The sequence below is a fragment of the Lissotriton helveticus genome, chromosome 4_1, assembly GCF_964261635.1.
Source record: "Lissotriton helveticus chromosome 4_1, aLisHel1.1, whole genome shotgun sequence".
Classification (NCBI taxonomy): domain Eukaryota; kingdom Metazoa; phylum Chordata; class Amphibia; order Caudata; family Salamandridae; genus Lissotriton; species Lissotriton helveticus.
In genome coordinates this window covers 1,115,243,226-1,115,259,149 of record NC_136063.1, presented here as the reverse complement: position 1 = coordinate 1,115,259,149, position 15,924 = coordinate 1,115,243,226, and the positions used below count along the sequence as shown (strand labels likewise).

General features: G+C 48.9%; 1 protein-coding gene across 8 annotated transcripts in view; it reads right to left on the bottom strand.

Moving 5' to 3' along the window:
* Positions 1-15,924, bottom strand: part of FHOD3 (formin homology 2 domain containing 3) — a 1,303,582-nt gene that overhangs the window by 503,175 nt on the left and 784,483 nt on the right. For all 8 annotated transcript variants that reach the window (XM_078687715.1, XM_078687716.1, XM_078687717.1 and 5 more), the window contains exon 6: positions 9,691-9,785. In XM_078687715.1, the coding sequence (XP_078543841.1) occupies positions 9,691-9,785 (95 nt within the window). The remainder of the gene's footprint in view (positions 1-9,690; positions 9,786-15,924) is intronic.

Sequence of the window (15,924 nt, the reverse complement as noted above, 5' to 3'; positions counted from 1 at the left end):
TAAATACTGAAGTTCATAAATTCCTCAGCACTGTAAAGCATGTGCAGTACTTCTATGAAACAAAAGACATGCACGCCCCCACAGAGGCTCTTAAATGTCTTTCATGTGACCTTCACCCTATACCTGATTTTCAAAAAACCTTTATTGATAACAAAAAAGGTATAGATCACAGCAAACTGCCTACATCCACAAATTGGCCGGCATTGCGATAACATGTGCGTATAGGTGATATCTTATCAGGGTGGCCGAGTACACAGCAAGCCGCCTACAACCCTTCCGGGCTGGCCACGTTTAATGGGGTATGAGGTTGTAAAGACAGCTATTGCATTATAATCGGACTGTGTTAAATGCTAACAATTAGAAAAGAAGTGAACAAATTAAAAACAAAGGAGAGGAATGCATACACTAATACACGATGACCATCGGGTGCATAACAAAGGTGCTGGTAATGTTCAGACAATAAGAATGTGCGGAGTAGCATCCTGTGGTGTCCCATTGCATCCAATGTGAGAAAGAGTGTGGGCGAGGGCAATAGGGTCGTCAGTAAGGTGTTGTGTGTCGATTCAGGCGTTGTATCATCCACGTCGGCTGTGTGTTCCAATAAGTAAGTGTGTAGGGGGCTCCAGATGTCCCTTGGGCGTGATGAGGGAGGTTGAAGATCTGCATATGTGTGTAGTTGCTCTTGGCAATAGATTAAATCTTGAAGCCAGTGTTTAAATTTCGGCGCCCTTCCCCTGCCCCATCTAAGGGCAACTCTCCTTTTAGTAAGGAGGAGCGTGAGGGAGGCGTATCTGCGCACTTTAACAGCCAGGGGTACAGTGTATCCTAACAGGGCGGTTAGGGGATCAGCAGAGATGTGTAAGCCCGTCATAAGGTCCAGTGCAGTCAGGACCTGGACCTCCATCCAGTATCGCTGTATAGGAGGACAATCCCAGGCCACGTGTACAAAGTTCGCCCCCTCGCGCACGCAGCGATCACAGCGATCGTTATCTCGTATCTTCAGTCGATGCATGTGCGCAGGCGTATAATAAAGGCGGTGCACGTATTTGTAATGTATAATGCGAAATCTACTACTAGCTGATATATCGCCCGTTTGCCTACAGCAATACGTCCACTGTTCCTCAGTGAGGGGGTACCCCAGTTCCTCCTCCTACCTTTGATGGGTCAAAGGAGGACTATATTCCCTGTCATTCTGGACCGTAGGATATAAAAGTGACAGCACATGTACGGGGTGTCTTGTTGCAATAGCGCATGTAGTGGAAGCATAGGTGAAGGCTCAAGGGGAAAGGTGGGCGTGATGGTCTTTACGTCTTGGCGGAGCTTTATGTAATAGAAACATTCCAGGGGGGTAGGGTTCGTATCTTTAAAGAATTCCTCGCTAGTGCTGAATGTCCCCCCAGTGTACAGGTGGCCCCAGGTGTGAATAGAGAGCTTACGAAGAAGTCGGCGACAGCCGCCCGTCTTCGTGACCGGGATATCTTGCCGCCCAGGAAGGGGCAAAAGCGGGGAATACATTAGTGTGCATTGTGTAGCTTTAGCAAGGTTGGCCACGTGCTGACGGTGCATTGGACGGTGGTGGTAGCCAGGTGACGCGAGACCGCCGGGGTTCTGAGGTAGGCAGTGCTTGGGGTGGGGGTCATATATCCATCTTCTATTGCGAGATGTGGCATGAAGGGAGGGGGTTTCATCCAAGTTGCGGCATATTGTGCCTGTGCACAGCTAAAGTATAATTTGATATCCGGAATGGTGAATCTGCCTGCATTGAACGGGCGTGTAAGTATATCCCACCGTAATCTGGCCTGTTTCCCCCCCCCATGTGAGTCTTATGAGTTGAGTCGTAATCACCGAGAAGAAATCCCGGCTGGGGGCGTAGGAGATGTTTACAAAGAGATATAAAAGTTTAGGTAAAATAACCATTTTAATAATAGCCGCTCTGCCAGCCATCGACAGGGTCATCGCGACCCATCTCGTAATTCTGTTGGTGATAGAGTCCAGCGCCCGCCCGTAGTTAGCTCGCATGAGTTCTTCGCGACTAAGAGAGATGATTATTCCTAAATAGGTGAGGGTGTCATCGCACCAGCTGGGGGGGAAGTCTGGGTGGAACCTTTTAGTGGCTGCAGTGAGGGGAGAAATCTGGGATTTGCCTCCAATTGATGTTGACTCCCGATAATTGCCCAAAGAGAATAAATAAGCGAAGAATGGGGTTCAGGCTTATCTCTGGGTTACGCAGGTATAGTGTGAGGTCATCTGCGTATAATGAAATGAGTATTTGTTTTTCCGGATAAATTATGGCATGCTCACGACAGTGTTGTCGAATTTTAGCGGCCAGGGGTGCCACTGCTAGGGCAACAAGACTTCAACAAGAGAAGGATCCCTCACGCAGGAGACAACTCCTCTAACAGTGCCAGGGCACGAAGAAGTAGCAACCACCTGACTACCGCACGAGAGCACAGCAGGGACTTATTGAGGACCAGACTGGCAATAATTTAAAACATGTGTTGGACGAGGAAGGAATGCAACAGATGAGCTTGAGGGGCTCAGGTTGGCAGGGAAGGAAGAAGAAGCTCACAGAGGCCATAGCAAGAAGACACATGCAGTCTCCGGGAATGCTGAAAGCAAAATTTAAAAAAAGCTTTCTTATGTGCTGTTACAGAATTATACAAGCCATCCAATCTAAAGGATATTAAAGAATCTATGCTACAGAAATGAATCAAAACATACTTGTGCAGTAATAGTATTCTGGCTGTAGTGGCTGTGATGTAGTCACTCCAGACGTAGTTTCCTGTGATGCAATGTCATGTATTCCTTCAAAAACCTCCCTCAAAGGACTGTGTTCTTCATTGCCTTTCGGCTGTTCTTCCTGTCTGTTGATTTTAGGCTACAATTTACTTCCCTCAAGGCTTGTTTAAACTGATTCATAGTTTGCACATCTTTTACAGACACAATGGGGTCTACTCCCAAGTGCAATAGCTGTGAGTCATTCAGAATTTTTTTGCCTTTGGGACTGTTTACTGTCCCAGCGGTTATCTGGCTGGTTATATCTTGTTAGTAACCGTTTTTTTACTGGCATAGTGCACTGCTGGCTTTTTACCTTCTCGCATGAAGTTCTGATGTGAAGCCTGGAGCGGGGCAAATAAAACGAGCAATTAAAAGATGAGCAGTAACCAAAGAAACCAGCCGCAGTCCCAGTGATGCAAAGCAGGACACTATGTAGCCCCATCTCAGGCTCGGGAGGCAGGGAACGGCAAAACAGAAAGCAGCTCCGCATCTCGGCGGGGAGGGCACCTGGGAGGGCGAGGGCTGCCCGTGCATGCGCGGTACATGTAACTTTTGTGTGCCCTGCGGCTCGCACGTGCGGCCGGTGTAGGCAGCGCCTGTCCCCTTCCGGGGCTCCCGTGGTGAAGAGGGAGCCCCGGCGCCAAAGAGGAAGTGCGGGAGCTGAAGTCCCGGGAGAGGAGGAGATAGAACTGCGATGCTCCCATGCCTAAGGAGGGAGCCCCACATCGTGCTGGCAGAAATGTTGAGGAGCTGGAGTGCTCCAGTACCGTGCCGCAGCCAGCCGCCAAACCGGGTGAGTGGGGGATTCTTCATTTGTGCCGATGAAGGCACAGTGCCAATGTTTATTTACTGAGCGGGCCCGCAAGGGCCGCTCCAACGATGGGGCGAGTTTTCGTGAAAGTGAAAGTGAAACTGCATACTGACTTGACTCCCAAGGGGGACAGGAGATGTGCATGGTGCATTCACATTTCCAGTCCGGCCTGCCCGTGCCCAAGTCAGCGACAATAGATCTTGCTGGCGACAGCGATTCGCGCTGCGTCACCAGGCGAGACCTAAAAAGGAGAGGGGACAGTGGGCACCCCTGTCTGGTACCTCTGCACAGCAGAAAGGAGGAAGAGCGGATTCCATTCACCATTACGGTGGCGCGCAGACATGTATTTAGCAGGGTAATCCAGGCCATAAAGGGGTGTGCGCACCAAGACGTAGGAGAGGTAGTCCTGTGCCAGGGAATTGAATGCCTAAGTGGCATCCAGGAATATAGCAGCTGCGTTAACTTTCGGGTCAATATCGTGGAGCAATGCGAACATGGTCCGCAAGTTAAGGGCTGTACTTCTAGTGGGAACAAAGCCCGACTGATCCAGGAGGACCAACACCGGCATCAGAGGGCTAATGCGATTTGCGATGAGTTTAGCTAGAATCTTAGCCTCTGTGTTTATAAGGGATAGGGGCCGATATGAATGTAGGTGTGTAGGTGGTTTGCCTGGTTTGAGCAGGGAGATTATGAGCGCCTCTCGCATGGAGGGGTGGAGAATGCCAGTTTCTCTGGCTTCCTCGAAGACATGCCTTAGTATCGGGATAATTAAGTGCCGATATGTTTTATAGAACTCGTCCGGGAGGCCATCTAGTCCCGGAGCCTTTCCCGATTGTAATTGCATGATGGCAGATATGATCTTCTCATCCTCATGGTGCACCAAAAGGAACTCTCTTTGACCATTGCCCAGCCTGGCTATGGCGGTGTCTTAGAAAAATGAATCGAAGTCTACCGGGGCCTGTTGGTGAGTAGTGTATAGCGCTCTATAAAACCTTCTGAATGCAGCAAGTATGTCCAAGGAATTTGTATGTGTAAAACCGTCCTCGTCCTCAATTGCAAGCACTGTATTAGCGAAACGAGGAGGTCGTGTAGTAGAGGCCAAGGCCCACCCGGTCTATCTCCCTCGCCATAACGGCGAGCCGTATGGTATTTCCCTTTAAATTTACATTCGCGCTCCGCTGTTTCCTGATATTCCGTGAGCAGGGCATGCAGATGCTCCCGCAATGCAGGAGAAGGCGTGGCTTGTATGGCCGACTCGGTCTGTTTTATGTCTAATTCCAATTTTCGGAGTGTATTACGAATGTCTTTTAGTACTCCACCACTTTTAGTCAGACAGACGGCCCGTATGGTGACTTTAAAAGCCTCCCATATTGTAGAATATTGTGGGACTATGCCTTCATTGCAGAGGAAAAAGTCAGTTATCTCCTGCTCTATCTCATCCTTAAAAACTGAGTCGGGCAGCGTCTGTGGATTAAGGGACCAGGAGAGGTATGGAGGTCTGCTTGTGGCGGGATGAGAGACAACAGCACAGGAGAGTGGTCCGAGTATGTGCGGGGGAGATATTAAGTATGTGATGCCCAGGTCGCCAGGCCCCTATCAATCAGCCAATAATCAATACGCGACCAAGAGGAGTGAGCAGTGGAGTAGCAAGACCCCTGACGAGTTAATGGGCAGTGAGTTCTCCGGGGGTCTACCAGATCCTGATCTTCAACAAAGTTTTTTAGAGCTAGGTGTGCAGCAGTATAGTGGTGTGGTTGTGGATGTGACCTGTCTAGGTGCGAGTGAATAGTAACGTTAAAATCTCCTCCCCATTTCAGGTGTGTAGTGCCAATGTCCTGGATTTTACCCCACAATATCCGAAAGAATTCAGGGTCATCTGTGTTCGGGCCATAACAGATGCCAGTGTGACAGGTTGCGCAGGAAGCGTGCCCCATAATAGATTGTATCGACCTTGCTGGTACGAGTAGGAGCCAATGGGGGTGTATGGGAGGGTATGCTTTACAAGGATTGCGGTCCCCCGAGAATACGAGGAGTAGCATGAGAAGCCTCTATGGCTTGCCCATTGAGTAGCAAAGGAGGGGGGTGCCCTAGGAGGTAAATGGGTCTCTTGGAGCATGGCAAAGTGGATATCATGACGGTCTAGATAGGCAAGAATATGTTGACGCTTGCGGGGGTCCCCCAAACCACGCACATTCCAGGTCACAAAATTATACTTGAGCATTCTGGGACGGGGCTCCATCGTGTGTTTGGAAAATACCAATGTCGTGAGTAGCAGTGTATGCCATAGTGTGTTGCAACAGCACCTTGTATCATAATAAAAGTGCAGTACATAAAAAGTGCATAAGAAACATTCTTCAATCCCACCCACCTCCCACAACAGCAATCCCAACCTGCCATGTCAATTGCCCCCCCTCCCTTCCTGTCTCAAACGTTCTAGCCCCAACAGGGGACAGTGCAGTAAACTAAACCCCATTCCACAAGGTAGAAAATAGTAGGGTTCACCTGGTGGGCAGCTGCCAGAGGGCGACCAGGTGCTCCTCGCAGAGGTGAGGGTGTTCAGGGATAGCGGTGAAAGTCCAACCTGGCGGGGGTTCCGGTACAAACCACAGGTCTTTTCAATGTTGGTCCATGGGCAGTGGTCAGGGTGTCCACGAAGGCACAACGTCCACGACAAGCCCTCCAGAGGCGTAGCCAAGACGGGGACCTCCGAGTAGAGTCATGCGTCACACAGTGTCCCCCTCAGGGTGTCGTGGCCTGGTGATGGAAGAAGTGCAAGCGCCTACTCAGCAGGGGTGTGTCAAGGACTGTAGAACCAGAATGAATTTGAACCAGTTAAAAAGGGGGAAAGTTCAGTGATGATATGGTACATTTCCATTTGGAGATAGATCCCCGGTGCGTATGTAATAAGTGGTCAAATCCAACATCCGGCCATGGTGATATAGGGGTGTCCCAGAGTCAGCAGATAAGCGCAGCAGTGCAAGTAGTCACACTTGTGTCTACAGTGCATGAGTTTATTCTATGTCAGAAGCGCCTCTGTTTTCATTGTCCTGGCGTGTTGGAGAAGAGCGGCCTTCAGGCTGTTTGGGTATGGTCTTGATGAAGTCCTGGGCGTGTTGAGGGTTGGGGGTTGGTAAAGAAGTGTTGTTTATCCTGGGAAGTTATCTTTAGACGGGCCGGGAATAACATAGCGTATGGGATGTTGAGTTGTTGAAGTTTCTTCTTGACTTGGAGGAACTTCCTTCTCTGGTCTTGCACAGCCATGGTAAAGTCTGGATATATAGAGATCTCCATGCACTCGTAGTTGAGGCGACCCTTCTCCCTGGAAAGCCGGAGGGCCGTATCCCTGTAGCGATAGTTTAATAGCTTAGCTATCATGGCCCGCGGGGGGCCCCAGGAGAATGGTGATCCCTCTCCACCACGAGGACCGATGAGAATTCCTCTCTGCTGAACAGGGCTATAAGCAAGTGCTCCACGTACGTCTCCATTTTCCCAGTGGCCGTTGATTCTGCCACTCCTAGGATACGGAGGTTGTTCCTCCTGGAGCGTGATTCTAACTTCCCATTTTTGGCTGCTATTACTTTCAACACTTTGTCCATTTCAAGGGTACGGCTGGTGGTAGTGCTGGTCGTGTCTTCCAGTTCGGCAATGCGTCTCTCAGCCTCAGTTAGACGGTTGTCGTGTTTTTCCACTCTATGTGTAAGGCCATCCATTCTAGCTGACATAGAATCCATTTTGGATTCTATCGATTTGAGGCTCGACTGCATAACAAGCAGTAGTTCCTTCAAATCCGCTGTGGATGTGGCCTGGTCATCGTCCGGCTCAGTCTGCGAGCGAGGAGTCTTTTGGGTGTCGAAGGTAAATTTCGGCTGCCTCCTGTCGGGCTTCCCCATGGTCGGTGGTCTGGTGAATCTCTGGATGTCTGGCAGCTAAGAAGTACAGTGCCTGGGATGCTATATGTGGGGATGGTCCCCACGTTGTGTCAGCTGGGCCTCCACAGTCAGCAGGGCCCGTGCAAGCCTCCAGCATTCGCAGCCTCAGCGCTCAAGCCCACAGTTCCAGGACCAGCGGGGCCGCAGAGGTATGTGGTCAGTCAGTGGGTAGCAGAGCACAAGTCGAGGATGGCACCCCTCGCAGGTCTCACCAAGTGTGGCACTCCCAGGGTAAGGCAATCAGGCCTGGGCGAAGGTAGGCTCACCATCCAGGCCGGGCCGCAGAAGGGCTGAACTCTGTAAAGGGAGGCCCCCCCTAGGGACCACAGCAGAGAGCTAGGTGTGTAGGCCCACGCCGCGATGCGGGTGCCGCAGTTCCTGGATTGCCGAGGGCCTCCCCCGCGCTATCATGGCAGGATCGTAGCGGGGGGCATGGGTCTCCCGCAGTGCAGCCGCAGCTGATCAGGGACAGCAGGGAGCTTTCTCAGGGTCCGGACAGCCACACAGCGTGTCCCACGCAGCCGCAGCCCTGGCCACCAATTCCGCCTGCAGCGCTAAGAACCCTCAGCAGTAAGGCCCCGGCCTCACAGTCAGGGTGCTGGGCGATGTTCGTGGTCCTCCCGCTCTGTGTGCATGAAGCGGCGCGAGTCACTCCGGGATCGCAGCGGCACTCACCCCCGTTTCCGCTCAAGGGATCGACCGGGTCTGCTCCAGGCGCCTCGCCCGCACAGGCCACCACTCCATCCGGCAGCCGGCAGGGCCGCGTCAGTCCCTCCGGCAGGCCACGATCATCCCAACAGGCACGCAGGAGAGGAGAGGCAGCGTTCCAGCACCCCCGGAGTCCAGTGGGTCCGTCGATAGGCACGATCCACGCAGTTGCACAGCCACGGACACCCGGCTTCAGCATCCAGCAACTGCGTTATTCAGTTCAGTCCGGGCAGCACGACTCGCCGCCATTTCAGGAAGCGCGGTAAGGGAGAGCAAATGGTGAATTGCGCAGCATACGTGGCATGAACATTATCTATTTTGGGCTCGTTGTGTCCCCTGTAGGGTAGCGGGTCTCGGGGAGCTGCCGCTTTTGCATTGTGTGCCAGGATGGTGAGGATTAATGCTGGATTTCTCCCCGAACTGCAAGAGCCTCACGTAGGTGTGGCCATCTTGCTTGGCTCTCTCTAGCGCCCCCACCCTATACCTTTTTTGAATGTGTGTATGGATGTATGGAAAGAATCACCCACCTCTTGTTCTGCCGCTGTTTCTGCTCTCAAGACTAAGTGAACCGAAGTGTGCCACAGCCCCAGCAGAGCACATACACACACCCAGGTACTCCCCTGACAGACCACGGACTCCATGGACTATTTCTCCCAGCATCAAAAATGATGAACCGCTGCATTTTAAATCGCAGATTTACAACAGGCTCAAACAATCTGTTTTACGGGTCACAATTGAAAATAGAGGTGAGCAAGCCGCGCCATTAAGAACAAAAGAAAGGCGCTGTCGCTATACTGAAACATAAAGTGTGGCGTGGTATGCTAATCATGGGAAACATGAAGACTGCAGACAGATGACAGCCAAAGTTGCACCCAAGGCTAAATAGATTATATAAAAAAGACTGCGCTGAAACTAAACATATGGCTGATAGTGAAATGGGCAAGGTAGCAGCGGCAGTCTCCAGGGCAGGAAGAAGATAGCCAAAAGGTGGGACAAATGTAAACTATTCACCAACAACATCAAAGGAATTTCGAAAGTCAGAGGAAACAACCAATGAAAAAGTGATGATCGTGTTCAAAGCCCATAGAGTGGCAAGACAGCCAAAGGGTGGGACAAATGTAAACTATTCACCATTAACAGCAAAGGAATTTCGAAAGTCAGAGGAAACAACCAATGAGAAAGTGCTGGGTTTGTTCAAAGCCCATAAAGTGAATACAGCATGTCTCGAAGACACCACATGCGTGCTTCCTACACTTGACCAAAAAAGTAAAACGCATAGCTTGAGCTATGAAATAACTTTTGTACTGCTATTAACATACAGTCATTAGACATGTAATGCAATACATTATCCACTTTCTAATTTATGCATACATATGTTTCAACTCTAAAAAAACTTTATATGTACGAAACGTTTATAAAATTGAATAAAGTGTGATTCAGCAGCATCAAAATCCTAACACTTACCTTTGACCCAATGAGAGTGTATAGCCATTGCACAGTTTCATTATGATTTATGACTCCATTCATCCCATCAACATACAGCATGATCTGGCCCAGCGCTGTTGAGAGAAAATGAATAAAAGAGAAACAAAAATTCAGCAGAGTTTATTTAAAAATATTGTTGACGTTTTTTGTCAGTGTCATGTCACGTCTTCTAAAGATAGCATGCTATCTAGATTGGTCTAAAGAACTATCAAACAAACAACGAGAAACTGTATCTCTATCTCATAGAGCCGGCATACTATTTTGTCATTGCCACTGCGTGTTGAGGCATGGTTGCAAAAGCCTCAAAACTAGCCAGTGGGCAGAAAGAATGCAATATAGTAAGAATAAAGCAGTCTAATGCCTCCCAACGTCTCTCGTATAAAGATAAATATGCATTAGATGTATTCATATTAATAGACGAAGTAGACAGACAGAGCTAATTTGGTCATTTCACTTATGGTGGCCGAGACAAGCATCAGCTATGTTGTTACCATACCGTGTTGACAGAAAGGCCAGACAAAATAGCATATGCGTTTATCTAGTTCCAAAACCTTTCCACTGCTGTTGGAAGCCACATTTTTGCATAGTCATAATGCAGATCCTCTCAGTTTTTAATCCTTATCTATTGTCTTTGTGGAAGGTAAGGCAGATGCCAGTAAAGCTATTGCAAATGTTGTGGTGTATTCAAATTGAGTATACTATGCGCTGCTTGAATCTGCATGTATGTGAAAGCGAAAGACTAATGAGCCATGTTGTTATCTTTTAGTTCTGTACTGTGCCCTCACCCCTTGTCTCCCATTCAGTTCTCCACTGTGTCCGTTGCCTTATTTGAGCTCTATGGTGGTATCTGCTCTTTTCATGACCCTACTGCTTCCTCAAGCTTCTATGTTCTTCTATTGCATGAACTGTCCCCTCTCTCCTCTCTGCTTTCTTTTATCTCTACATAATTTGATGCCTCCTCTGCCCTTCTTCGATTTCTACAGGAACGTAAGCCGGGTCTGGTTGTTTACAATTTTCTACAGAATGTCATGGTTTCTCTTTCACTTTAATTTCCCTGCAGTCCCTTTTGCCTTCTCTGCTCCCTTCCAGTCTCAATTAGTGTAGACTAATCTCAGCTTTCTTTGCTCACTCTCTGCCTCTATCACAGCCCCAGTGACCTTTCACCTATCACAAGAGTATTATGGTGACAAGCTTTCCAAGATGCAAACTATCACCAATCGGGCAGTTTATGTAATTCAATCACTGGCTCTTGCAGTACTACCAATGTACATTGATTTCCTGGGGAATTGTGATTCAATGATTTTGCAGAATGCAATAGATGTTTTCTGTGCATTTTATTGTACATTTGTAGACAGGCATATTGAGACCCGTCATGCACTGCTGTCTAGAGAAAGGAATGAAGTGCGCCCTCCCACAATCTACATATGGGAGGGACCGAGCAAATCCAATCCCCACCACGAGCCAGGTCGCGCGAGTTCATCCAGCAACATTCTTGGCCTGTACTAACTGTGCATGTGCTGAAGGGGTGATGACAATCTGCCAGTGACGAGGCCTGCGTTTTCATACTTGAGTTGATTAAAACCGCCGTCTTGACATCCTTGCGATGGCCAGACACAGTTTCCGTTAATCGCACACGCCAAGAGGAAACACTGACAAGAAACTTCTAGCCCTTGACAATTCCTGGCGCAAATACAAGGAGACCTGCCGGCCCAGGTCGCCATTTTCTGTCTGTCCCGAACAATACGCCTGGCCCTCCAGCACTCGGGGCCCAGTCAGAGCAGAGCTCTCTCACCACTGATTGTGGGGCAGGGTTGTGAACGTTAATTAGTAGACAATTACAGGCCGCTAACAGACGCTGCTAATAATTAATTAAGGAGGTCAAAGGCAACGTGCCAAAGGTTAAAGGCTACTTAGACATAGCAGTTTTTTCCACACCAAGGGCAGACGTGTGCTCAATCAAAATGTGGAAATGAACTAGTGGATAATTGTCCTCCATAACTATCCTTGATTAGTAAACAAACTAGCATTAAGGGTAAAGTAATCATTATTGCAGATAAATATGTTATGTAGTTACATTGATTAAAATAAACTATATTTCAAAACTTAACCCAATAGTTCTGTATTACACAGTAATGTTTTCAGACCCAGGCTGCTCACCTGTGCCTGGCCTCCTAACCGGCTATTCCATTAGAGCTGGAGGGTACGTACTGCCCTCTGGTGTGAAAGGTGACATGCACCAAAACAAACACATGTAAAATGTCACCTGGCCAGCTGTGCTTCAGCAGCAGAGGCACTAATAGGTTTTTAAACGTCAATCTAAACATTTTATTAACGTGCTGATATGCTCTTTAACCCTGTGCTTGTAATCGTATTAGTCACAATAAATACGGCGTTTATATAGTGACTAAGTCCTACTTTAGTTCTGTAGCGATGCAACTTAAGCATTTAAACTTCTTTCCAGGAGATGAGTTTTAACTTGTCTTCCATGTGGGTGATAGAGCGCCATGTTGTTTGAGAAATTGTAGGGTTGCACCGTAGTCCCAAATTGTCAGCACCCGCCTATTTAGAGGGCCATGTTATTGTGTGATTTTATAATGCAGTATTAGGCGGGGGATCAGTGCAATATGTAGAATGGTGTTCATATCATTTACAGATTGTTATAGTGCTTTAGTTGAGAGAATCATGCTTTAATTAACTCAGAATTAACTGCTCTGTGTGTAAAAAGTTCATTGAGATTAAACGTGCCATATTAAAGTTGCACGTGTAGGCTGCCTAATAAGAAACGTGATGCTTTAACATGAGAATAATGGTTGCTAATGTGAAATGTAATGTTAGGACTGATTGATTAAATGTTTGTGCTGTCGTATCAGAAATGCATTTAAAGGAGTAAAGGCCTGAGACATGGAACTGCTAGCAGAGGCCTAACTGTGGTTTTCTTAGCATGACTAAAAATGTCGAGTTGGAAATATACTTTGGGAAAGAAGCTCACAGTTGCAGTTGAATTTCGAATTGTAATTTAGAGCCTGCAGGGGGATTGTTTCTCATGTATTTCGTTTGCAGGTGTAAGGCCAAGTAGCTTGTTAGGTAGAATGAGCCACTGTTTAGAAGTCAGATTGGTAGGAGAAGGAACGAAAGGAGTGCACTGGTATACGCGGTTAAAACTTTTGGCGGAGAAGGTGCCTGGGACCCAAGGACACAGCAACGGTTTTTGGAAGAAGAAGGATCGATGCTGGAAAAGTACGAGGGGCTGTACCTGCCTGAAGAAAGAGAGTCATGGGCGTATCCACTGCTTTTGGGATTTTGTATTAGGGAAAGTGCCCAGAGGGTGGAGAGGCAGTTGCAGATGTAGACAGTCTTAGGGTTAGTTGGGACTGAGATTGGGTCTTGTCTAAGGCAGTCCAATTGGATGTGCAGTTAGACATGGGTTTTAGTTTAAACTAGGCAGGAGAAACTAAGGAGCATCTTAGAACGAGCTCAAGAATTGAGGATACTTATCTGAAAAGTGAATGTGCTTCTTAGGGAGCCTTCACAGCTGACACCTTTTTCTCTTGCCTGGGAGGGATGTTAAGTAGGGATGTCACTTTAGAGTTAGTGTAGGGACAGACTAATCTTTTTCTTTTCCATTGGAACAGATGCAATAGAGTTTTCCAGTGGCCAAAACTATTGCATGCTTAATGCTTCTTGAATTAACTTTGCTTTTTATTCTGAGTGAATTGAGACTCCTGCGTAGGATTATGTTTGTATTAGTGCCAGTTTATTTCTTGAACCTCTTGCTGAGGTGTTTGTAAGTCCAGTTATTTTTGGCTTTGTAATACATTTTTGAACTTTTCTTTGGAGTCAGTGGTCCTTCAGATTAAAAAGTGTTGAATTAGGATTTTGTCAAAAGGATATGAAATTTTACGAACTTCCTTCACACTTCCATGCAGACTAAAAGGTCCAGTCGGCCAGGAATTCTTTGGATTGGTAAGGTGAAAATCTATATGAGAATCCCAGCCAGAAGGAGCAGATAAGGTATTGGGATTTTGAAAAAGGGAAGGCTTAGCAGGTTTTCTTCTTGTGCAGATTTATATAGCACAAACTGGACCCGAAGGTATCGGAGCGCTTTACATAAGCACCAGTTACGTTACACAAGGACAAATTCATTTTTTGGTAAGCGCCGCGAGATTAAGTGATTTGCACAGAATCACAGGATGCTGAGTCGACGCCAGGGCTAACCCGCTTCTCCAGCTCCAAAGTTGGCAGCATTAGCCATAAAGTATGATGCTGAGCTGTGAAACCCAGGTTCAGAGGCATGAACATGATAGTGCAAAAGAATCGGACATCCCAATACAGCACTTGTATATTAAAAAAATCCCTAATAAGTTCTCCTTTATTGTACAGTATTTTTGTTAGATGACACAAGCGAATATACAAAATGATGATTTTTGCGATCCACTAACCCAGAGCTTTCCAAACTGTGTGTCCCGACACAGTACTGTGTCGCCAGCAACTGGTGAGGGTGTCGCGGGGTAACACCAGTATTAAGGGCACTTAGCACATAACTGCTGCTAATTAAGAGGCCTTCTTTTGAAAGAGTGTCTCGGGGTCCACTGCAGCAGCGCGGACTCCGAGAGACTCTGCTCTATGGAGGCCAGGCGATTTGCAACAAAGCCTCATAAACAAGTAAATTGTCTTTTTAAGACCTGCGAAGTACTCAGTGCGGTTGTGTGTGTGCCCGGGAAGCTGGGGTGAGGTGACAGAGGGTGACAGACAGAGGGTGACAGGAAGAGGGTGACAGACAGCGGGAGACAGGCAGAGAGAGAGGGAGACAGGCATAGAGAGAGGGAGACAGACAAAGGGAGGGAGACATAGGGAGAGAGACAGAGGTAGGGAGACATAGGGAGGGAGACATAGGGAGAGGGAGACAGACAGAGAGAGGGAGACAGACAGAGAGAGAGAGGGAGACATAGGGAGACAGAGAGAGAGGGAGACAGAGGGAGACAGACGGAGACAGAGGGAGACAGAGAGAGAGAGAGGGAGACAGAAGGAGACAGAGAGAGAGGGAGACATAGGGAGACGGAGAGACAGACAGAGGGAGACAGAGAGAGAGACAGAGGGAGGAGGGAGACAGACAGAGGGAGGAGGGTGACAGACAGAGGGAGGAGCGCGACAGACAGAGGGAAGAGGGCGACAGACAGGGGGAGGAGGCGGCAGACAGAGGGAGGAGGGCGACAGAGGGAGGAAGGCGACAGAGGGAGGAGGGAGACAGAGGGAGGGAGGGAGACAGAGGGAGGGAGGGAGACAGAGGGAGGGAGGAGACAGACGGAGGGAGGGAGACAGAGGGAGACAGACGAGGGAGGGAGACAGACGGAGGGAGGAAGACAGACGGAGGGCGGGAGACAGACAGAGGGAGGGAGACAGAAGGAGGGAGGGAAACAGACAGAGGGAGGGAGACAGGCAGAGGGAGGGAGACAGACAGAGGGAGAGGGGGGAGGGAGATAGAGGGAGAGGCAGAGAGAGAGAGGGGGAGAGAGAGAGAGGGAGAGAGGAAGACTGACAGAGTGAGTGAGACAGAGGGAGACCGAGGGGGACAGCGAGAGAGAGAGAGGGAGAGAGATAGAGAGAGGGAGGGAAGGAGGGAGACAGAGAGGGAGGGAGATAGAGAGAGTGACAGAGAGAGGGACAGAGACAGACAGAGATACAGACAAAGACAAATAGAGGCAGAGGCAGGGACAGGGGCAGATGGGCAGACAGACAGAGGCAGAGACAGACAGAGACAGAGAGGAAGACAGAGGGAGGGAGACAGGGACAGACAGGGACATACAGATACAGGGACAGACAGGCATATAGAGGCAGAGACAGGGCCAGGGACAGACAGAGGCAGAGACTGAGATAGACAGAGAGAGAGGGAAACAGAGGGGGAGAGGGAGACAGAGGGAGAGAGAGAGGGAGGGAGAGAGAGAGAGAGGGAGAGAGAGATACAGAGGGTGACAGAGGGAGGAAGAGGGAGGGTGACAGAGGGAGGGAGACAGAGAGAGAGGGAGACAGAGGGAGACAGTCATGGGGAGACAGAGGGAAGGAGAGGGAGACAGACAGAGGGAGGGAGATATAGGGAGACAGAGAGGGAGAGAGAAAGAGAGAGAGAAAGAGAGGGAGAGAGGAGAGGGAGGGAGATAGAGGGAGGGAGACAGAGCGAAGGAGACAGAGGGAGGGAGGGAGGGAGAGAGGGAGAGT